The sequence below is a fragment of the Rattus rattus genome, chromosome X (assembly GCF_011064425.1).
Source record: "Rattus rattus isolate New Zealand chromosome X, Rrattus_CSIRO_v1, whole genome shotgun sequence".
Classification (NCBI taxonomy): domain Eukaryota; kingdom Metazoa; phylum Chordata; class Mammalia; order Rodentia; family Muridae; genus Rattus; species Rattus rattus.
In genome coordinates this window covers 59,579,889-59,605,016 of record NC_046172.1, presented here as the reverse complement: position 1 = coordinate 59,605,016, position 25,128 = coordinate 59,579,889, and the positions used below count along the sequence as shown (strand labels likewise).

Below are 25,128 nucleotides of genomic sequence, written 5' to 3'. Positions count from 1 at the left end.
ACCACTCCAGGAGACCACAAAGAAAGTGACTTTGGCACTGGATAAAAAGGAGTACACCACATGGGGAGAAATTATTCCATAAGATGTAATACAAGTCCTGGTGGAGAGAGGGCTTAAAAGACCTAAAGTTATGAATAATTGCTCCCAAACATAATGCAAGAAAAGGGGAAATACTTTCTGGGAGAAGAAACATTCATTTTAAAATTTTTAAAAGGGAATAGTTTAAAACATTAAAAAAAAAAAAAAAAAACCAAGTACCCTATAGAAGCAGGCACAATAAATGGCTAACGGCAGAAATAATAGCTAACAGAAACAGATATTCAAGATTAAGAAAGTGGGGTAATAATGAAAAATAATAAAAAACCTATTTACAAAACAACTATGCTTTCGAAGTTTGAAAAAATAAAATATATATTTTATTTTTTAATTGTATTGGATATATTTTTATTTACATTTCAAATGTTATTCCATTACCCGGTTTCCTGTCCATGAGCCTTCTATCCCCTCTCCCTCCCCTTCTTCTGTAAGGGTGTTCCACTCCCCATCCACTTCCCACCCCCCAGATATTCCCCTACACTAGGGGTCCAACCTTGGCAGGACCAAAGGGGTTCTCCTTCCTTTGGGGCCCAACAAATTCATCCTCTGCTACATATGCAACTGGAGCCATGGGTCAGTCCATGTATAGTCTTTGGGTAATGGTTTAGTCCCTGGGAGCTCTGGTTGGCATTGTTGTTCTTATGGGGTTGTAAGACGCTTCAGCTCTTTCAGTCCTTTCTCTTGATTCCTCCAACAGGGGTCCCATTCTCAGTTCAGTGGTTTGCTGCTAGCCTTCACCTCTGTATTTGACATGCTGTGGCTGTGTCTCTCAGGAGACATCTATATCCAGTTCCTGACAGCATGTACTTCTTAGCTTCATTAATCTTATCTAGTTTTGGTGGCTGTGTATGTATGGGCCACATGTGGGGCAGGCTCTGAATGGCCGTTCCTTCAGACTCTGCTCCAAACTTTGCCTCCATATTCCCTCCTATGGATATTTTTGTTCCCCCTTTTAAGGAGTGAAGCATCTGCACTTTGGTCATCCTTCTTGAACTTCCGGTGGTCTATGGATTGTATCTTGGGTAATTCGAACTTTTGGGCTAATATCCACTGATCATACCATTTGTGCTTTTCTGTGATAGGGTTACCTCACTCAGGATGATATTTTCCAGTTCCAACCATTTGCCTATGAATTTCATAAAGTCATTGTTTTTGATAGCTGAGTAATATTCCATTGTGTAGATGTACCACATTTTCTGTATCCATTCCTCTGTTGAAGGGCATCTGGGTTCTTTCCAGCTTCTGGCTATTATAAATAAGGCTGCGATGAACATAGTGGAGCACGTGTCTTTTTTATATGTTGGGGCATCTTTTGGGTATATGCCCAGGAGAGGTATAGCTGGGTCCTCAGGTAGTGCAATGTCCAATTTTCTGAGGAACCTCCAGACTGATTTCCAGAGTGGTTGTGCCAGTCTGCAATCCCACCAACAATGGAGGAGTGTTCCTCTTTCTCCACATCCTCCTCAGCATCTGCTGTCACCTGAATTTTTATCTTTGTCATTCTGACTGGTGTGAGGTGGAATCTCGGGGTTTTTGATTTGCATTTCCCTGATGAGTAAGGATGTTGAACATTTCTTTAGGTGCTTCTCAGCCATTCGATATTCCTCAGCTGAGAATTCTTTAGCTCTGTGCCCCACTTTTTAATAGGGTTATTTGTCTCCCTGCAGTCTAACTTCTTGAGTTCTTTGCATATTTTGGATATTAGACCTCTATCGGATGTAGGATTGGTAAAGACCTTTCCCCAATCTGTTGGTTGCCATTTTTGTCCTATTTACAGTGTCCTTTGCCTTACAGAAGCTTTGCAGTTTTATGAGGTATCATTTATCGATTCTTGATCTTAGAGCATACGCCATTGGTGTTCTGTTCAGGAAATTTTCCTCTTTCCCCACTTTCACTTCTGTTGATTTCAGTGTTTCTGGTTTTATGTGAAGGTTTTTGATTCACTTGGACTTGAGCTTTGTACAAAGAGATAAGAATGGATTGATTTGCATTCTTCTACATGCTGACCTCCAGTTGAACCAGAAAATTTGAGTTGAAAATGCTGTCTTTTATCCACTAGATGGTTCTAGCTCCTTTGTCAAAGATCAAGTGACCATAGGTGTATGGGTTCATTTTTGGGTCTTCAATTCTATTCCACTGATCTACCTGCCTGTCTCTGAACCAATACCATGAAGGGTTTTGGGGTTTTTTTTGTTGTTTGTTTTGTTTTGTTTTGTTTTTTATCACGATTGCTCTGTAATACAGCTTGAGGTCAGGGATGGAGATCCCCCTGCCCCCCAGCAGTTCTTTCATTCTTGAAAATAGTTTTCGCTATCCTGGGTTTTTGTTACTCCAAATGAATTTGCAAATTTCTCTAACTATAAGAAGAATCGAGTTGAAATTTTGATGGGGATTACATTGAATCTGTAGACTGCTCTCGGGAAGATGACCATTTTTATTATATTAATCCTGCCAATCCATGAGCATGGGAGGGAGAGCTTTCCATCTTCTGAGATCTTCAATTTCTTTCTTCAGAGGCTTGAAGTTCTTGTCATATAGATCTTTCACTTGATTGCTTAGAGTCACACCTCATTATTTTATATTATTTGGGTGTCATTTCGCTAATTTCTATTTCTCACCTGTTTGTCCTTTTAGAGGAAGGCTACTGATTTGTTTCAGTTAATTTTATACCCACTTTGCTAAAGTTGTTTATCAGGTTTAGTAGTTCTCTGGTGGAACTTTTGGGATCACTTAAGTATACTATCATATCATCTGCAAATAGTAATATTTTGACTTCTTCCTTTCCAATTTGTATCCTTTGGCCTCCTTTTGTTGTCTGATTGCTCTGGCTAGGACTTCGAGTAGTATATTGAACAAGTAGGAAGAGAGTGGGCAGCCTTGTCTAGTCCCTGATTTTAGTGGGATTGCTTCAAGTTTCTCTCCATTTAGTTTAATGTTAGCAACTGGTTTACTGTATATGGCTTTTACTAATTTTTGGTATGGGCCTTGAATTCCTATTCTTTCCAGGACTTTTATCTTGAAGGAGTGCTGAATTTTGTCAAATGCTTTCTCACCATCTAATGAAATGATCATGTGGTTTATTCTTTGAGTTTATATAGTGGATTATGTTGATGTATTTCCATATATTGAACCATCCGTGTATCCCTGGGATGGGATCATGATGGATGATCATTTTGATGTGTTCTTGGATTTGGTTTGTAAGAATTTTATTGAGTATTTTTGCATCGACATTCATAATGGAAATTGGTATGAAGTTCTCTTTCTTTGTTGGGTCTTTGGGTGGTTTAGGTATAAGCGTAATTATGGCTTCATAGAAGGAATTTCATAGTGTTATGTCTGTTTCTATTTTGTGGAATAGTTTGGACATTGTTGGTATAAGGTCTTCTATGAAGGTCTGATAGAATTCTGTGCTAAACCCATCTGGTCCTGGGTTCTTTTTGGTTGGGAGACTTTTAATAACTGCTTCAATTTCTTTAGGAGTTATGGGGTTGTTTAGATGATTTATCTGATGCTGATTTAACTTTGATAACCTGTTATTTGTCTAGAAATTTGTCCATTTCCTCCAGATTTTCCAGTTTTGTTGAATGTAGGTTTTTCTTAATAGGATCTGATGATTTTTTTTTAATTTCCTCAGAATCTGTTGTTATGTCTCCCTTTTCATTTCTGAATTTGTTAACTTAAATACACTCTCTGTGCCCTCTGGTTAGTCTAGCTAAGGGTTTATCTATCTTGTTGATTTTCTCAAAGAACCAGCTCCTGGTTTTGTTGATTCTTTGTATAGTCCTTTTTGTTTCTACTTGGTTGATTTCAGCCCCGAGTTTGATTATTGCCTGTCTTCTACTCCTTCTTGATGTATTTGCTTCTTTTTGTTCTAGAGCTTTTAGGTGTGCTGCCAAGCTGCTTATGTATGCTCTGTCCAGTTTCTTTTTGGAGGCACTCAGAGCTATGATTTTTCCTCTTAGCATTGCTTTCATACAATGAAAAGTATGACACAGTCCCATAAGTTTGGGTATGTTGTGCCTTCATTTTTATTTCTTTAATTTCATTTCTTCCTTGATGAAATTATCATTGGGTAGGGCGTTGTTCAGCTTCCATGTAGTATGTGTGTTTTCTGTCGTTTTTGTTACTGAAGACCAGCCTTAGTCCGTGGTGATCTGATAGGATGCATGGGATTATTTCAATCTTCTTGTATCTGTTGATGCCTGTTTTGTGACCAATTATATGGTTAATTTTGGAGAAGGTATTCTGAGGAGCAGAGAAGAAGGTATATTCTTTTGTTTTAGGATGGAATGTTCTACAAATATCTGTTAAGTCCTTTTGGTTCATAACTTCTGTTAGTTTCTCTATGTCTCTGTTTACTTTGTTTCCATGATCTGTCCATTGATGAGAATAGGGTGTTGAAATCTCCTACTATTATTGTGTGAGGTACAATGTGTACTTTGAGCTTTAGTTAAGGTTTCTTTTATGAATGTAGGTGCCCTTGTATTTGGAGCATAGATATTTAGGATTGAGATTTCATCTTGGCGTATTTTTGTTTTGATGAATATGAAGTGTCCTTCGTTATAAAAGATGTATTTTAAAAATGCAAGTAGACAGATTAGTATTAGTACCTAGTGGCACAATTATAGTGATCTTTCAACCTTGTGTAAATTCTATTTAGCTTTTCATACACTGTAACAGATTTAATATTTTTTGTCTATCAGTGAACTTCATGGAAATAATGACCAATTTTAATGATTTATTTTTATGTGTTGTGTGCTATGCCTACATGTATGCATATGTACCACATACTTGCTGACCCAGAAGAGGGCATGTAATCCTCTGGAACCAGAGTTACAGCCAATTGTGAGCCACAAAATAGGTACTGTGAAATGAGCCTAAGGTACTCTGCAAGACCGGCCAGTGCATTTTAACCACTGAGCCATCTCTCTATCCCCAAAGACTATTTTAAAATGTGACCTTGAAATGTCAGAAAGGAGGAATGTCTTGAAGTGAAATATGTATAAGCTAAATGAAACAAATCGAACAAGATGAATAGTATATTAAAATCAGTAAAAGAAGGGGTTGGGTTTGGTAATTGGTACAGCACTTGCCCTAGGAAGCTTCAAGGCCCTGGGTTGGTCCCCAGCTCAAAAAAAGAACCAAAAAAAAAAAGAAATCAGTAAAGAGAAATTTAATTAACTGAAAGATGAAAAAGAAAGGAAGTAACAAAGAGGATGGGGAATTCACTGGTACGGTACTTACTTGCCTAGCATGAAGCATGCCATAGTTTCGACCCTAGCACCACAATCATAGTTAAAACTCAATTTTAATTACGGTTTCTACTGCTGTGATAAAGCACTGTGCTCTAAAGTATCTTGAAGAGAAAAGAGTTTATTTTAGCTTACATTTACCCGTCACACTCCATAATGTGGAACTTGGGGCAGGAACTTGGAGGTAGGAACTGATAGAGCCATGGAGGAGTGTTATTTATTGGCTTGCTCCTCATAGCTTGCTTGTGCTGCTTTCTTATAGCACTCTTCCCACTAGAGTAGAAATAGCACTGCCCACTGTGAGCTGGGCCCTGCCATATCAATTATCAATCAAGAGTTTCGTGAAAGTATGCCCACAGGCCAGTATGACTAGGGCATTTTCCCAATCAAGGTTCCTTCTTCTAAATAACTCTAGCTTGTGTCAAATTGACATAAACTACCCAGTACAAATATTAAATATACAGAACAAAAAATATTAAAGCTGCCAGAGGGGGATAAAACTCAAGTCACATATAAAGAAAAACCCATGAGATTACATTTGACTTCTCAATGGAAACCCTGAAAGTCAAAAGAATCTGGAATAAGATTCCAAATTCTAAAAGATTATGACAGGAAAACTGGACTACTGTCCCCAGAAAGACTATCTGTTATAGCTAAAGAAAAATGAAAATCTTTCCATGATCCAAACTACTTAATAAAATCACATACAACAAAACACCATATATCCCCACTACACAGAAGCAATATTTGGCACTGAAAAGAGGACTAAGCACAGCCAAGAGACTCTAGAAAAAAGAAAAGCTATAACAACGGAATACAAAGGACAACTAAAAATACAAATGAGTACAATAAATACATAGAACAATAAAAGAACTACCAATTGCTATCTATACTATACACATCTTTCAATAATACCTCTAATTATGAAGGGGCTCAACTTTATAATCAAATCACACAAACAAGCTCAGTGTATTAAAAAAAAAACCTGCAGCAGAGGGCTGTGTTGATATCCAGGGTTTGTACTTCCACTGGAGACCAAGTAATGCCAGCAGTCCTTGCTTTGCTGTCCTTAGTGTTGACAGAACCCACATGGAAGTCCATGATTGGAAGTCCATGATCCATGATCTTGCTGACTGTAAAAGGCAAGGAAGCTACTTTGCAGTGACATTGATGACTTCAGACTTAAGACTTGAAAAAGAAGTACATAGAAGGCTTCTGTGACTAACACTTTCCTCACCCCATGCTGCCCCCTACACCCTCCAAAGTAACAACCTAGACAGAAACACATCAAAGACAAACATTCTGATAAGGATGCTGAAGTGTAGCTCTCTATAATTAAGGGCTTCTGGTGGGGGTGCAGATGAGGAAGCACTCAGTCTTCTTTAAGGGGCTGGCTACTGGGAGTTTGACAATGCTCCACACAGTATATGAACAGCACAAACTGGAATTGTGGTTTTTTTCTTCTTTCTCCTCCTCCTTTTCTCCTCTCTTCCTCTACTTCCTCCACTTCTTCCTCCTCCTTCTCCTCCTTCTCCTCCTTCCTTTGTGGGAGAGGTCACAAGAGTAAGGGGCAGACCTGGGAGGGCTAGAAATTTAATGTGATTGGGGTACATGATGTGAAATTCTCAAGTAATCAATAAAAATATTATGTTGTGAAAAACTCTGTATACATGTTGCTTACAAGAAACTCAGATTTAAAGTCAGATACTACCTTAAACCAAAATGACAGAAAAAGGTTTTTTGGTCAAATAGGATCAAGAAGAAAGCAGGAATTGCCATCCTAATATCTGACAAAATAAATATCAAACTAAATCTAATCGGAAGAAAGAAAAAAGGGCACTTCATTCTTATCAAGGGATTAAGTAATCAGGGGAGAAAATCACAATACTGAACACATATGCACCAAAGTTTGGTGCAATTTCAAAAAGCATACTACTTGAATTTAAAAACAGACTAACACAAAACCAATAATTGTAGGTAATTTCAATACCCTACTTTATCCAAAAGATAGGCCATCTGTGCAAAAAACAGAGAAACCTCAGAATTAAACAATATCCTGCATCAAATGGCCCTAACAAATATCTGCAGAATTTTCACCCAAATGACAAAAAATAATCTACTCAGAAGCACATGGAAACTTTTCTAAAATAAACCACATCCTGAGGCACAAAGCAAACAATTAGAGAAAAACTGAAAAAATTCCATGTACCCTATCTGACCATTATGCAATAAAACAAAAAATGACAGCAAATAAACTCCAGTAAGGATATTAATTCATGAAGATTAAGTAAGTAATTATGAAAGGGTGAATAGGTCAAACAAGAAATCAAAAAAGAAATGAAAACATTTCGGGAATTAAATGAAAATGAAAATGCACCCTAACTAAACCTCTTGGGTACATCAAAGTCACAATTAAGAGGGAAGTTTATACCCCTAAGAGACTACACAAAAAGATCAGAAAAAGAACAAATTAAATGACTCTATGATGCAACTCAAGAATTGGGGAGGTGGGGCAAACTAAGCCCAAACTCGGCAGATAGCAAGAAATAATAAAAACCAATGCAGAAATTAATGAAATAGAAGGAAAGAAAATAATGCAGAATGAATAACTGTAAGAGCTCATTCTTGGCCTAACTAACCAAAAGAAAAGATGACCTAAATTAGCAGAATTAGAAATGAACAAGGAAACATTACAACAGATACCAAAGAAATGAAGAATGTTAAGGGAAATTTCTTTATGAACCTGCACTCCATTAAGTAGAAAAATCTAAATTAATTTTTTGATTCATCCAAACTACCAAAGTTAAACCAAGAAGAGACCAACAATCTAAACATAGCCATAACATAGGTGATTGAGACCATAATGAAAAGCTCACTCCCTCTACACAAACAAAGAAACAAACAAAGAAACAAAAACCCTCCAGGTCCAGATGGAGTCCTATAAGAATTCTACCAGACTATAACCAATCTATAACCAGTAACCAATGTTTTTTATACTCTTCAAAAATATAGAAACAGAAAGTTGACTGACTCTAGAAATTGTTCTATGAAGCCAGCATTATTCTTATAATCAAACCAAGTAAAAACATAAAAACATACCTACAAACCAGTATCTCTGATGGACATAGGTACAAAAAAATTCCTCAATAAAGTACTACCAAGCAAATACTAGCACACATCAAGTACATTATTCACCATGATCAAATTGGCTTCGTCCTGGCAATGCAAGGCTGGTACAACATACATAATTCAATACATATAATAAATCATAAAAATATACTTAAAGACAAAAACATAGGATGATGTCAATAGGAGACAAATCTTTGGCAAAATCCAACATGCTTTCATAATAGTCCTAGAGAAAGTAGGAGCAGAAGGAACACACCTCAACAAGATAAAGGCTATATATGATAAAACCCAGAGACAACTGTAATTCTTAGGAATTTCTTTAAAAAACAGAACTTATAGAATGAATAAATATAGATATATAGATCTTCTCATTTTTATTAGGTTGTTTATTTAGTTTTTTCTCAATCCTTTGTGCATTTCGGTTCATAAGTCTTTGTTGAATGAATAGTTGGAAAAAATCTTCCCATTCTGTAGACCATCTAGTCACTTGATTATCTGTTTCTTTTTCTGTAAGTTTTTAAAATTTACTATGTTTCATTTATCAATGTTGACTTATTGTCTGACTGGCTAGAGGCCTATTCATACATAGAAAAAAATCCTAAAGTTTGTATGTTACCAAAAAAGACCACAGATATCCAAAGCAATCATGAGCAAAAATAATAGCACTGGAGAGGTTGCTATTCCAGACTTCATATCACAGAACCATAATGACAGAAGCAATATGGTACTTGCACAAAAACAGGTTGACCAATGGAATAAAGCAGAAGACCCAAACATGAACACCTGAAATTACATCCAACTGATACTTGACAAAGAGGAAAAGAATCACAGGAGAAAAGACAGAAACTTCACCACATGAAATGGTGCTGGGAAAACTGGATGTATATATTCAGAAGAATGAAATTAAGGCCAACAATTAGTACTTGGGACCTCATAAAACTGAAAAGCTTCTGTACAGTTAAGGAAACAATCATTGGTCAAAAGAATAATCTAGAGAATGGAAGTGAACTTTGACCTCTTGGACTTCCTACCTGGACCATAGCTTATAAGCCACTCTAATTAAGTACATTAGTATATACACAATGTGTGCATATGTATATACATATATATGCATACACATAGAGATATATATGTATATACATAGAGAGAGCATGTATCTGTGTTAGCAGTTCTATTCCTTTAGATAACCCTGACTAATACAATTACTATGTAATCCAAAATTCTTTCATTTGGTAATTATCCAAAAACTTATATTAAAATCTCAAGTATCTGTATTTTTATGTTCATGAAAAGGACTATTTAATAATAACAAATATCCATGATCAGCATAAATATCAATTAATGAATAAATAGCTAAAAAAATGTGTGCATGCAATGCAATATTATTCAGTCTAAACAGAAATGTGTCCTAATATGGATGGACCCTGAAGATGTTGATTTTACATTTTTACAATATCTAAAATGGTCAAATTCATAGAATTGAAGAGTGTACTAGTGGTTTCAAGGGACTAGAGGAGAATAGTAGAGAGTTACTAATTAAATTATATAATTACAGGCAAGTAAGATATATCTTAAAATTTGTCATTTAATAACATATTTGAAGTCAGTAATATGTATTGTGTGCAAAAACTTAGTTGATAACAAATTTCATTTAAAGTTTAATAAAGTCAAAACTAATGTTATTTGGATTTAGATCTTGTTTGAAGATTTAATTTTTCCTCATCTTTATTTAAATTGATTGTTCTTATTTACATTTCAATTATTTATTCCTTTCACGGTTTCAGGTCAGCATCCCCTAACCTTCCTCCTTCTATGGGTGTTCCTCCCATCCTCCCCCGTACCGCCCTCCCCCAACAATCCACCTGTTCACTGGGGTTCAGTCTTCAGCAACACTAAGGGCTTTTCTTAGATATGTTTACCTTTACTTACATTTCAAATGTTATTCCCTTTCCCCCGTTCCTGCCCATAAGTCCCCATTCCCTCCCCTCCCCACTCCCCTCCCTCATATGGGTATTACCCCCATATATCTCCCTTACTGCCCCCCATATTCCCCTGCACTGGGAGTCCAACCTTGACAGGACCAAGGTCTTCCCCTTCCACTGGTGCCCCAACAAGGCTATTGTCTGCTACATATGCAGTTGGAGCCCTGGGCCAGTCCATGTACAGTCTTTCAGTAGTAGCTCTGGTTGGTTGGCATTGTTGTTCTTATGTGGTTGCAAGCTCCTTCAACTCTTTCAATATTTCCTCTAATTACCCCCAAGGGGTCCTGTTCTCAGTTCAGTGGTTTGCTGCTAATTGAGCCTCTGTGGACATGCTCTGGATGTGTCTCTGGGGAATCTATATCAGTTCCTTTCACTTTGCACATTTTTAGCTTCATCAATCTTATCTAGTTTTTGGTAGCTGTATATATATGGGCCACATGTGGGGCAGGCTCTGAATGGGTGTTCCTTCAGTCGTTGCTTTAAACTTTGCTTCCATATCTCTCCTATGGATATTTTTCCCCTTTTAAGAAGGACTGAGAGCATCTGCATTTTGGTCATTCTTCTTGAGCTTCCTGTGGTCTGTGGATTGCATCTTGGGTAATTCGAGCTTTTGGGCTTATAGCCACTTATCAATGAGTGCATACCAAGTGTGTTTTTCTGTGATTGGATTACCTCACTCAGGATGATATTTTCTAGTTCATTCCATTTGCCTATGAATTTCATAAAGTCATTGTTTTTGATTGTAGTACTCCATTGCGTAGATGTATCACATTTTCTGAATCCATTCCTCTGTTGAAGGGCATCTGGGTTCTTTCCAGCTTCTGGCTATTATAAACAAGGTTGCTATGAACCACATAGTGGAGCATGTGTCTTTGTTGTATGTTGGAGCATTGTTTGAAAATTTTAAACTATTGAGTAAATTACATCAATAGTCACTTTTGGGACTGCTCAAATGGTTCCATTCTTAATTCAGTGTAGTAACTTCTATTTTTTCAAGGACTGCATTCATGTATAAAGTTGCTCAAATACCAATACTCTCTTGCTCTTTTTCATTTTCTTTCTTTCATTTTTATTCCTTGTTTGTCTGACTAGATATCTGCCCATTTTATTCATTTTTTCAAAGAACACAGTTTTAGCTTTCTGGGTCCCTTCTACTATCTGTTTGCTTAATAAATAGGAAATTTCAGCAGATAAAGTTTTAGTTTAAAATGGTCTTTGAATTTACCTTGCACTTGTTTTAATAATTTCTGTTGACATAACATTTGCTTTTCCACTTACAATTTTCTTAAAATATATTTGTGAAATATTTAATATGCCTCCCCCTAAATGCTACCTAAGCTCTAGCCAGCAAATTTTAAGGAAAATTTTATTTGTATACAGTGTGCATACAACCAGTTTTCACACAATGACCAAAATTACATAACCACTATCAATATCAAGAGATTTATAGTACCAACCTCCCTGAATGTGTCTTGCCCAGGCATACATTTTCATATACAGTATGATGAATAATTAATATGAAACTCTAAGAAGGACAATTTTAGTCTACAGTGATAAAAAATGTATAATTCACTACTTGGACCTGGGAGTTGGGCAGGGGATTGATTAGAAATCTTTTATATAATGAGTTTTCTGGATATTCCATATCCAGATTGTGATAGTGGGTATACACGGATATATATTTCTCAAATTTATTTAATTATATAACAAAGTGGGCATATTTTAATATTCAAATTTTAGTTCAATACTTATTTTTAAAGAACTTAGCAATGATTTGCAATCTCTTTATTTCTCAATTTTAAAAATCTACACAGTCCTCCACAGTCTTCTTTGACCATAATAGAATTTAATAAATCATATTATCAGAATTAAATTTATTAAATTATATTATCAAAATAAAAGTTATTATATTATTAGAATCATGCAGTTGGGGGACTCTGAATGTTTGAAAATTCTTCTGCTGTGTGAATATTCTCAATAACATTCAGAGGAAGCAGCCATTCTGCCCTTAATTAAATACCTTCAAGAAAAGGGAGTACATTATATCTTTAAGAAAACTAAAGTTTGGACAAGTCTAATGCTTAGATAGGGTCTTCTTTTTTTTTTTTCAAAGATAATGTTTTCCTGTTTGAGATGTTTACTCATATGTCTCTTTTTCTTTTTTTTTTTTTTATTAACTTGAGTATTTTTCTTATTTACATTTTCGAATTATTTATTCCTTTTCCAGTTTCCGTCAACATCCCCTAACCCTCCCACTCCCTTCTTTATGGGTGTTCCCCATCCTCCCCCACTTGACGCCCTCCCCCCAACAATCTAGTTCACTGGGGGTTCAGCCTTAGCAGGACCCAGGGCTTCCCCTTACACTGGTGATCTTACTAGGATATTCAATGCTACCTATGAGGTCAGAGTCCAGGGTCAGTCCATGTATAGTCTTTTTTTTTTTTTTTTTTTTTTTCAGAGCTGGGGACCACCCAGGGCCTTGCGCTTCCTAGGCAAGCGCTGTACCACTGAGCCAAATCCCCAACCCCCCATGTATAGTCTTTAGGTAGTGGCTTGGTCCCTGGAAGCTCTGGTTGCTTGGCATTTGTTGTTCATATGGGGTCTCAGAGCCCCTTCAAGCTCTTTCTGTTCTTTCTCTGATTCCTTCAACAGGGGGTCCTGTTCTCAGTTCAGTGGTTTGCTGCTGGCATTCGCCTCTGTATTTGCTGTATTCTGGCTGCTTGTCTCTCAGGAGCGATCTACATCCTGCTCCCAGATAGGGTCTTCTTGTGATTGAAAATTTCTTTCATAGGTTTCACCCACTTAACTTTTTCTCACTGGTAGCTACACAGATCCTGGAAATACTCTATTGTTTATGTCCAAAATCTTCATTTTGTCAAGTTAAAACTCCATACTGTCCTTTAACCAGTTGCTTGTCAATATCTTTCCTCAAAATTATTCCACCAATCCAGTATTATGTTTCAGATCTGCTCTAACCAAAGCAGAACAGAAGATGTCTTCAGTTTACTGTTTCATGCATTATAGAACCACCCCTCATCATCTATGGAAGATTGATTCCAGGGCTCTCGGTCTCCTTTCAGATACCAAAATGTGTAGATGCTCAAGTTCCTTGCTTGTACATAACCAGATATCTTCCTCTTCATTTCAAATCATCTCCAGACTAGTTAAAATAACTAATATATGAAATGCTATGTAAAGATTTACTTCACCATATTCTATAGGAAATAATGAAAAATAGTCTGCACAAGTCCAGTACAAATGCATTTTTTTTTCTGAGTGTTTTTGATCTGTACTCGGTTACATTCATAGATGGGGAATGCATGAATACAAAAAGCAGTCTGTTTCTACTGATTCAATTTAAAATAAGCAAAATATCTTAGTTTTTTTAGCTCAAGTCAACAAAAAGCCCCAAATGTTGTACGTGTGCTTCTGTTAAAGCCCATTCCATCCCTTCTGTTCTATTACAGCTGGCTTTGGGGACGCGACACAAGATCTTTTTGTTTCCTGTTTGTCTCCATCTTCTTAGGATGGCTTCATTATTTCACTATATTAAGATTCCTTTGGACATGGCTATCTTCTAACATATCAGGTACCCTTCTGAACTTCGAGTTATATGTATATAACCAACGAATAGTTACAACTAGCTTTCATCTCATCTATTCTTATTCTAATTCCATATCACAGTCCACGTTATTTGACAATTTATAAATCTTTTTATTACTTTATAATTATATTATATTTACAAATCTTGTCCCTGAAATAATATTTTAAAGCATATCTATACGGAGGAGTAAGGTATATCTTTAATTTATTCTATAGTATCATTTACAGGTTAAGGATTCAACAATTACTCCTTGACTTCAAACCTCAAGTTGGGTGTTCATCAGTTGAGCCAAAATTAATCTTCACCTCACATTTCATTAAGTCCTTTATTTTATATCCATACAGATGTATCTGGAGGAAAGGCAATACAATCATTACAAAACCCTTCAAAATCATTGAGCTACTAAAGTACAAACAGAAGCCACAGTGCCATCTAGTGAATAACACTAGATTATGTGCACTGACCATGAGCTGATTTTCAGTCCTGTAACAGAAGGGTATGATTTTGAGAGCTTTATATAGTCAATACAAACGATATATAACTATAACATGAAAGATATTCACTAGTCTTATCTTTGTGGCTGTTTTAATTCTTTTAAAATTTTACTTATCTTTATTTCACAGGCAGTAGAGTTTTGCCTGCATGTATGTCTGTATGAGGGAGTCGGATTCCCCCGGAAGTGGCCTTATAGACAGTTGTGAGCTGCCATGTGGGTGGCCACTTAAAATTGAACCCAGATCCTCTCTAGAAGAGCAGTCAGTGCTCTTAACCACTGAGCCATCTCTCTCGCCCCTGGCTTCTTTAATTTTTACAGCCATCTCCTCATCATACAGCACTGTCCCGTCCCACTCAGAATCTCTCTTCTTCCCTACTTAATTAAAGACATCAAGAGATTACAGTCTCTCATCTGACCCCCCTCTGTTTTTGCCAGCTCAAGACTAAGAATGTTTTATTAGTTTTGATAGCTGAAAAAAAATCAAGGAAAAGATTTTCGTACACAAGAAAAATCACATGAAATTCACACATTAGTATCCCTAAATATAAAGGTTTTCTCAGAGCACACTATGAGTACTTGCTTACATATTATTTATGGCAGTATCTGGTATAAGATCAGAGCTGAGTGTTACATTAGGGAGGATGGGGGCTGTAACAGGTGGGGGTAGAAGGGTGGGACAGGGGATTAGGAGGGTGGGAAGAGCACCCTCTCAGAGGCAGAGGGGAAAAAGAACTCTTAGAGGGGGGGCCAAGAACGGGGGCAACATCTGGAATATAAATAAATAATATGATTTAAAAATAGGCATACTTTTTTTTTAAAAAAATAGGCATACATTTTTAAAAAAACGTTTACACAATGGTAAGATGGAGATGGCAAAGTCCTGATGGCTTTCCCTCCAACCTCTACCTTTCTATACATCCTACTGCATAGGAATGTATTCTTTGCATGTGCAAAGTATCCAACAGTGTCTGCTAGGAAGTTAGAAAGGATGAAATGAGAAATATGGTAAGTAACAAACACAGTTACCTTGGACATTTCAAAATAACCTTCACTTCCCTACCTATACGGCATTAAATGACACAGTTGGACATGGACTACATGCTATTAAGACACACTGGTTTCCTGATTGCCTATTTTCTTCCTTTTGCTAACAACATTTGAACTCTAATTACAGGTTCAGTTCTGCACTGACTCCAGAATCAATCCTGTCATTATTCAGATATGTCAGGAGTGCTTCTTCAGGCTGGGGATGTGCTTCAGTGGCAGGCCATTTTCCTACTACATGTACAGCCCTGAGCTCAAACTCCAGTACTTCACAAAAATTTCAGTTTCTTGTACAGCAGGATTGGACCTAGTCAACTTGTGTATTGCTCTTAAGATGATCCTAAGGCCTTGAGCATCGGACTGGGAGGGCTGAGCTGCCCAGCCTCGTATCCTCATATACTAAGCAGCTGCCAGAATGCCAGTTTCCAGTATGAAGACAGCTATCGGTGAGTGTATCCCTTCTATTGGTTCTGTTTTTCTAGAGATCCTTGATAATACATAGACATTCAAGGAAAACCTACAAAATCACTACCCTTATTCATATAATTTCCCCTAAAGCTGTCAGTAAAACTTGAAAGGAAACAAAAACCTTCATATTTGATTGAGCCCACACTTGTCCTCATTTTCTGTTCTTCTAAAAACCAATACCCCACATTATGTGTACACTGTATGATGTTCAAAGGAAAAAATGTCTCACATGCTCTTTTCTTTATCTTTTTGCTTCTATATTTTTTCCTAATAAAGAGTCGTGCACTGAACATTTCTGGAGTGGTTATAAAGACAAGACAGTAGCCTAAAAGTAAAAGAGTAGGAACTTCATGCAGGTATCTGCTCTCAACGGATGTTTAACAAAAATGCAGACCTTAAAATGTTGGTCTATTTTAAAAGACTATATAGCAAATGGTTAGCAGAAAATAGCCTTTCAGAACACGGTAGAAGATAATGATGGTAGGGAAAAGTAAAGTAAGTAATGGAAATAAATTGTTTCCCAAATACTCTCTCCTTTGGGAAGTTCTGCTTCATGTTTGCAGGACACACATCAAGAAGATGTCAATTAGACCTTGTTCCAGTCTTGAGGCACTCTATCTCAGTCACCATAAGTAGCTTTGAAGTCAGAGTGATGCATTCACCTAAGTGCCACTGCACAGAACATTTTCTGCCTCTGAAAATAGAATAGGTAAATTGAAGCACCTTATCAAGTTGTTTCAGAGCTAAGTAGCAAGAAACCATGTTCCTCTTCAGCTTGACCAAATCCATATCCGCTTGATCACATTCATACAACTTCAGAGAATAACTGTACCAGCGTAGGGCATCAGCATAATTTTGGACCTAAAGTTAAAAGACAACAAAATCACAAACTTTTTCCAAACTTTACTTTAAATTTTCCCAACTACTCTCTAGTGGCCAACAATTTGTTACCGATTCTACATTTTAGACAACAAAAACAATACCTACTTACTTGAATTATAAGTCTTTAATTCTCTTTTTCTGTTTCCTAAACACTGCAAAGTTCAGAGACTAGAGCAGTACTCCAGTGGCAGAGTAGATGCCCAGCATGCACAGGGTCCTGGGTTCAGTACCCAGTACCACAAGTATAAAAGTTGATTTCACTCAAAGGATGAAGAGTCTAAAAAGTGGTATACAATCTCTAGAAAACTGAAAAGCCATTTTAGAAGCTATCTAAAGAGCAATGACAAAAATTTTTAAAGACAGCATCCATCAATCATCATGCTAATGGAGATACCGTCATCTTTCTACATCACATTTTAACTTTATCCTTTAGATATGTAAATTATAGTTATCCCAGCTTATATACAATTTTATATTTTATTCTTGCCATTGAATCTTATATACATATTAATCTACATTGTTATAGTTCTCAATGACTAAATTTAAAGGGAAAATTTAGTCAAATTAATGTATTATTTTCTTAGTTTCATAATTTGGAAATTTCCAGAGTTTGCACCATTAAAATTAATGCAATTGTATTCTTGTAAAATAATTTTGTTACTGTCAATTTTTCAATTATAAGAAACTATTAGTAGCAATCTAATAGAAATTGCCTGGTTTATTATTTAAGTCTAAATAAGATTATTTATAAATACTACATTAGGTAAATGAGTCTCCTGTACCCCATCGAGGCTTTCTGTCTTTTAAGTAATGACTGAAGTCATTACAACTTCAAAGAAATGAAATACCATTTTAAAGTAGAAACAGCTCTTCTAGGCAGGTAAGACATTGGCTTTGACTATTTGAACATAAGATTATATTCTTCATAATTGAATGTGAAAGTTTAAAAGTTAGCACAACTGGGAAATGAGGGGTAAATAGAATCAAAAGGAAAAAAAATAAGGGGGTTGGATTTGCTCAGTGGTAGAGAGCTTACCTAGGGCGCAAGGCCTGGGTTCGGTCCCCAGCTCCGGAAAAAGAACCAAAAAAAAAAAAAAAAAGACTCAGAAGAAACTTTTTCTCTCAGTACAGAAATAAAGAAGGACTAAAAAAGAAAAGAGTGATGGTTTGGTTTGAACTATAAACTGTGTATATGTCTCTATATGCTTCTACTTCTTTGTCTTGAATCTAATTCTTGTTTCTTATTTTTTCCTTTTACCTTCAAATCTTTTCTCTTCATCTTTAACTAACCTACAAAATCTACCACAACATATTTTACAACATTATACTTGAACCCTGGGACCTCATGCTTATCAGATAATATGAATTTTTTGGTTTGGCCGCTTCCATTCAAGTTAAATAGTTTCAAGATTAGTCCCTGTTGCTGCACATATCAATAATTCATTCCCTTTTATTGCTAAGTAATATTTCATTATATGCACATACCACAGATTGTTTATACACTCACTGATAGACATTGAGGTCTGTTTTCAAATATTACAAATAGTGCCAGAGTGTTTTTATGTCAACTTAACAGAGGTTAATTTTGGAAGAGAGAACTTGGAGAAAATGCTTCCATTTGATTGGCCTGTGAGCAAACGTGTAATGCATTTTCTTGACTGATGACTGGTGTGGGTGGGACCATCCTACACATGGTGGTGCCAACCTTGGGTGGACAGTCATGGATGGTATAAGGTTTAACAAACTATGAGGGGAAAGCCATTAAGTAGCACTACTCCACGGCCTTGGCATCAATTCATACCTCCAGGTTCCTGTTTTCAATTCCTGCCTTGACTTCCCTGGAAAATGGATTATAAGCTATAGGATGAAATAAACCAGTGTTTTCTAACAGCTAGAGAACTATTAACATAGTAATTGGTACCAGGCTATGACATACTACTGTGATAGATGTAGCCATGTTGTTTTGGCAAAGATTGTAGAAGGAGCTTGGAACTTTAGACTGAAAAAGCCATTGCATGTTCAAAGATCAGTGGGCTGATCTTTGCTGAATGCTGAAAGAAGAGAGGATGATGGAAAGCCTGGCTTGTCACGTTCCAGACGAAACATGAGAATCCCTTAAAGATTTTACTAGGGCCATTTGATATTTTGAATTAAAAATCGGTGGATGCTGACCCGCTGGTGCTGAAAATTTTGGTGTAATTAAGAAGAGACCAACATCATTGAGGCAGAATCTTCTGTTAAGTGTTTTCTCAGGGTCAGGACACAGAAGCCAAAGGGGGCCAAGAATGCAGCTCATGCTGGCAGCTAAACTTAAGAGCCACCAAAATGGCACTGACTTAGAAGGCATGAAGGGATCATGGAAAGTAGCTACGACTTAGCAGGAGTTCCTGCAGAGGGGCCACTGGTGACGGTGTGAAGGCCCGATTTGCAGTAGAAGGCCCAGGACTGAAGGGATGGTAGAGAAATGTTCAGGTTGGCACCATGTAGCAGGGACAGAGTCCTTGAAAAGAGCCAGGAGAGGCTATTGGTGAGGGTGCAGTTCAGATGTGGCAGAGGACCCCAGTGGTTTGGAGATAACAAGACCATGGGACTACAATCCAGGACAGCAGCTGTGGAGTGGAGCTGGCCTGAACCTATGAGACATGTACTCTGTGAATGTGCTCTGTGGCAGAAAAATAAAACTGTCTAAGCTCATCGGAACCCAGAAGATCAAGAGGGACTATAAGATACTGGGCACTGAGTTATTTACACTGATGGAGTTTGGTTTTGCTTTCGCAGATTCTGATTATGCCTTTGTTCTTCCTTCTTGGAGGAAGAAAGTATTTTTTTTTAATTTAACAAGAGTTCATGGTTATGGGATTTGGGGTATTTCAGAGAAACCTTAAGTATCTTAGAGCCTTTGGGATTTTACAGATTTTGAAACTTTAGAGAAACTGGGTATTTTAAAGAGACTTTAGAGTTTTTGAGACACTTTGCAGTTTCAGAGAGATTTGGGGTATTTTAGAGACTGGATATTTTAAGATACTTGGATACTTTTAATGAATCTAAACGTTTTGGGTGTTTTAATTTTTAATGACTGTGGAACATTTAGAAGTTGGGATGTTTTTATGTTGTGGTGCTATTAAAATGGGATCTTGGGGGTAAACAAGAAAGGAAAGGCTGAAGTTTAATAGTGATGAGTTTATATGTCAGGTTGACAAAGGGCCAACTGTGCTAGCTCATTTTTATGTTGACTAGCCCAGGCTAGAGTTATTCTGGAAAAGAAAACTTCAATTGAGAATATGCTCCCACCAGATTGGCCTATGGGCAAGCCTATGGTGTATTTTCTTAAGTGATGTGGAAGAGCCCAGGTCCTGTGGGTAGGTAGTCCTGAGTGTTTTAAGAAGGCAGGCTAAACAAGCCCAAAAGAGCAAACCAATAAGCTGCACCCCTCCATGGCTTCTGCATCAGTTCTTGCTTCCAGGTTTCTGCCCTGCTTGAGCTCCTGCCCTGACTTCTCTCAATGATGGACTGTTACCTGGAAGCGTAAAGTAAAATAAATCTTTTCCTCCTCAAGTTGCTTTTGGTCATGGTATCTTAGCAATAGGAACCTAACTAAAACACAAATAAAGTTATTTTCTGTTTAAGTTTTTGTATGTGTAACTTCTGTGTATAAATTTTGTATGGATCTTTACTCTTGAGTATATACATGGGGTTAGAATGAATCACATGAAAGGGTAAATATTTTAGAAAATTGCCAAACTACTTCCTAAACTGTTTGTATTATTTCATACCCCTACCATAAAGGTTTCAGCTCCTTAATATTCCTACTAACATTTGGTATATTCATTTTTAAAATTTTTTGTAATTCTAAGTTGTATCTCCTTAGGGTTTTAATTTGTGCTTCCCTGACAACTCATAAATCATCTTTTTCATCAGTTATTGTATTGGAACATGTTTTTGTGTAATTTATGTTCATATCTTTTAGTGTCCATTTCCAATGGTTTTGACAGAGTGCCCAATTGTTCCAGTAATATGAGTTTTAAAGACCTCTCTTCCATAGAATTACTTCTATACTTGGTAAAAACAAAACAGTTGAACTTGTATAGAATTAATTTGGGATTCTTTATTTCTACTGATCTATGATTTGCCTTTAACATTATCACAATCTATATTGAAATGCTGTGGCTATATGACAAGTCTTGAAATTGGTTGTGATGAGTTTTAGATTAATATTATTGGTTGTAATGAATTTTGAATTAATATTATTTCTCTAAAGAATTTTCTCATCCTTTTTACTTATAGCCTACTTTAACCTTTAAGAATATAAACATGGGTATTGGGCTTTTTTAAAAATCTAATTTGACAATGTCTACATTTTCACTGGATTAGTATGATTATTTAATTTGATATTATTTTTAATGTGCTTACATTTCAATCTATCATCTTGATATTTGTTTTTCTCATTGAGAGAATGAATCACTGTTACATAGTGTAGACTGATGTAGAACTTGTGACCTTCCTACCTCAGCTAGCTTCCCGATTGCTAGTATAACAGGCATCCATTACCCCTGCCCAGCCTCTTGACTTTGCTTTCTTTTTGTTCCATCTAACTTTAAAATAAAGACTTTAAATTTTTCATGTGTATGTGTGTTTTGCCTGAAAGTATATATGTGTACCACATGCATACCTGGTGCTCGTGGTGCCAGAAATAGACATTAGATTGCCAGTGAGCCACTATGTGGGTACTTGGATCTGAACCCAGGTCCTCTGCAGGAAGAGCAAATGTTTTTGAACCACTGAGCCATCTTCTCCAGCCACTGTTCCATCTAATGTTTATTCTCTATTTTCCTCTTTTCTTTTGGACCACATGAATATTTTTAGGATTTGTTTGTTATTTTCTTTTATTGGCATATGAGTTAGGACTTTGTTTTACTGTGTTTGGTTATATTAATGTTTAAGTTGTCATTGTCTGTTTTCAATTATATGGTACAAGAACTTTATACCATTAACTTCATATATATATATATATGTATATATGTATATATATATCCTATGTATGTGTATATAATGTACAGCTTGATACATAATTACTTTATATATATTATAAACCCCATAAAACAATCTTATTTTGTTTAAGCAACCATCATTCAACATTTAATTCTGTGGAGTGTTCATGTGTAGGTCAATGTTGTTCTTTGGGAGCCATCTAGGTTGTTCTGTGAGACAGGATTTCTCAGTAGGACAGGTAATCTCGATTAGGCTATGATGGCTGACCAGGGAGCCCTAGGAAGCCACCTGTCTTATCTACCCAGCATTTACAAACCTGACTTTTTCTTTTATTGGCATAAGTGCTAGCAATCAAACTTAGGTCTTCATGCTTACATGGCAAGCACTTTACCAATTGAGCTATATCCCCACCCCTAAAGAAATATTTATAAGAGGAGAATATCTTATATGTGTATTCATGTAGTTACCATTTCTGGCGTTCTTCCTTCTTTTGTTAGATCTATTATTTCTAACTATGTCTCAGTGTCCTTCTGCTTGAAGGACTTGTTCATAATGTGGCTTTCTGCTTGAGTTATCTTAGCTTTTGAATCTTTGAAGTCTTCATTTGGGATTCATTTGGTTACTTTTAATCGTAATAAAATGAATAACAGGAAATTTATCATTATAACTTTTTAAGAGAGAGAAACATGATTTTGTTATATATCCTTTGGGTGAAATTTCTACTTTTCTTCCCCACAAATCCCTGTCTTGACTATGTTTAACTATTCTGGTTACTAGTGTTATATATATTCACCATATTATAGAGTCAGTCTTCAAAACTTACACATCTTTTAAAATGGGAAAGTCCGAGGACTGTAGGTAATAATGCAGTAGCATGCATAAGGACCAAGTTCCATAGCCAGAATAAAATAAAATAAAATAAAACTCTATACTCCTTCTCTACATTTCTACCCCATCCCAAACCCCTGGCAATTGCCATTGTAGGCCACATCTCTATGAATGTGACTATTCTACACAACTCATATAAGTGGAACTGAACACTATTTCCTTGACTAGCTTACTTCACTTAGCATAATAGGCTCAAGAGTCACTCACACTATAGTAGGTATCACAATCCCTTACCCTTTGCCAATTAAAACATGTATTTAAAGGAACAATTCTTAAAAGAATGTGTAATTTAAAAATAATTGTATGTATTCATTGTATATTTATTGTGTTTCAAAAAAGCATTTTCATACAAGTATACTCTTTGCATTGAAAATTCAGAATTCTCTTTTAGGGATAAATAATATTCTAGAGTATATGAGTATTTAATTGGATTGCCCATTTATCTCTTGATGATACCTGAGCTGTAGTCATTTCTCAATAGTGTGAATAGTACTTATATGGATATGTACATAGAAACATCTCAAGATTATGCTTTTAATTCTCTTGGATATATATAACCAGAAGGTTTCTTTGATTCATATGTCACTGAGTTTTACTTTCTAGAAATTGATATAGTTTTCAGTTGTGCCCACACAATTTTATATCCACACCAATTGTTTTCATTAAAACAACATGTGCCAGGTATAGAATTCTGCGATGACAGATTTTTCTTCTATTATTATTCAAAGTTGCTCGACAAGCCTACTGGCACTTGCTTCAAATGATGTCTTTAATTTGTTCTTCTGTATGTAGCATATTACTTCCCTTTGATTGCTTTAAGGTAATCTCTTTAAAGATGATTTTGAGCAATGAGATTATTAAGTGTCTCAGCAAAGTTTTCTTCATATTTTTCATATTTTGGATTTATTAAGATTTTCTACTATGGATTTAAGGTTTTCATTAAGTTTTGATTGCCTTTAGCTATTTTTACTTCAAATATGTACTCTTTAGTTGGGAATACCAATTACTCATATACTTTAGGTTAATGATACTTGATTTTCTGTGCTTAACTTTTGACTGCTTCTCTGATATGACTTCAAGTTCTCCAATATTGTGTTCTCTAATGTTTATGCAATATTCTGCTTTTAAAGTACATGTTTCGGGCTGGAGAGATGGCTCAGCGGTTAAGAGCACCCTACTGTTCTTCCAGAGATCATGAGTTCAATTCCCAGCAACCACATGGTGGCTCACAACCATCTGTAAAGAGATCTGATGCCCTCTTCTGGTGTATCTGAAGACAACTACAGTGTACTTACATATAATAAATGAATAAATCTTTAAAAAAAATAAAGTATATGTTTCATTTCTATAAACTGTATTTGAACATTTTTCTCTCAAACATCTCCAAATAACTTCTTATATGTATAGAATATAACTATAAGAACTACTTAGCTAGGTTCATGCCTGTACCTTTCCAGGTGAAAAATGGCTGAGTCAGGAAGATTGCCAATAATTTTAAGCCACTTTGGGTTATACAATCAGTTTCAGTCCAACCTAGCTACACAGTAAGATATTGTCTCAAGATAAAGAAGGAAGGAAGAGAGTGAGGGAAGAGAGAGGAAGGAAGGGAGGGAGGTTAATGCTAACTTGATATCAGCTCTTGATTGCTTTCAATTGGTAGTTCGCACTCCTCATTATAGGTTCTGGAATCCTGCTTCTTTGCATGCTCAATAAATTTTTTTACTGGATTTCAAACACTGTGAACTTCACCCTGTTGGGTGAACAGCACTGTGTTCAATAGATACTTTTAGATATGACTCTGAAGCAATGAAGCTACTTGGAATCAAATTGATCTTTTCACATACACTTACATGGTTTTTAGTTGGTTCTAGAAAAGGGTTCATTATGGAACTAATTATTCCCTTCTACCGAAGCAATTACCTTCTGTGAATTTTATTTAACTCTCCGTGAACCAGCCTGAATGGTAAGACAGGTTCTGTTCCCAGGCCCATATAAGTATCTAGCACTGTTCTCTGTAATCATTTTGGACAGCTACGCCTCTGACTTGCAGTGGTTTTACTCCATGTGTTATGTTGTGACTTGTACTAGATGAAACACTAGAACAGGAACGTCTGATTATGGGGTCTGATTATGCACTTTTCCTCTGACAGCCTGTTGTATGAACTCTAGCTGTCTTACACTCCCCAAAACTTCCCATTCCATCTCTTTAAATCTAGAATGCTTGTCAGACCATACTTCATCTACCATTCATCTGCGGTTGTCTGCAAACTCATGAAGTCAGCCAAACAGCTCAATTGC

General features: G+C 36.2%; 1 protein-coding gene across 1 annotated transcript in view; it reads right to left on the bottom strand.

Moving 5' to 3' along the window:
* Window positions 1-25,128, bottom strand: part of Tex11 (testis expressed 11) — a 161,014-nt gene that overhangs the window by 17,658 nt on the left and 118,228 nt on the right. The window contains exon 16 of the mRNA XM_032889391.1: window positions 16,795-16,932. Coding sequence (XP_032745282.1) covers window positions 16,795-16,932 — 138 coding nt within the window. The remainder of the gene's footprint in view (window positions 1-16,794; window positions 16,933-25,128) is intronic.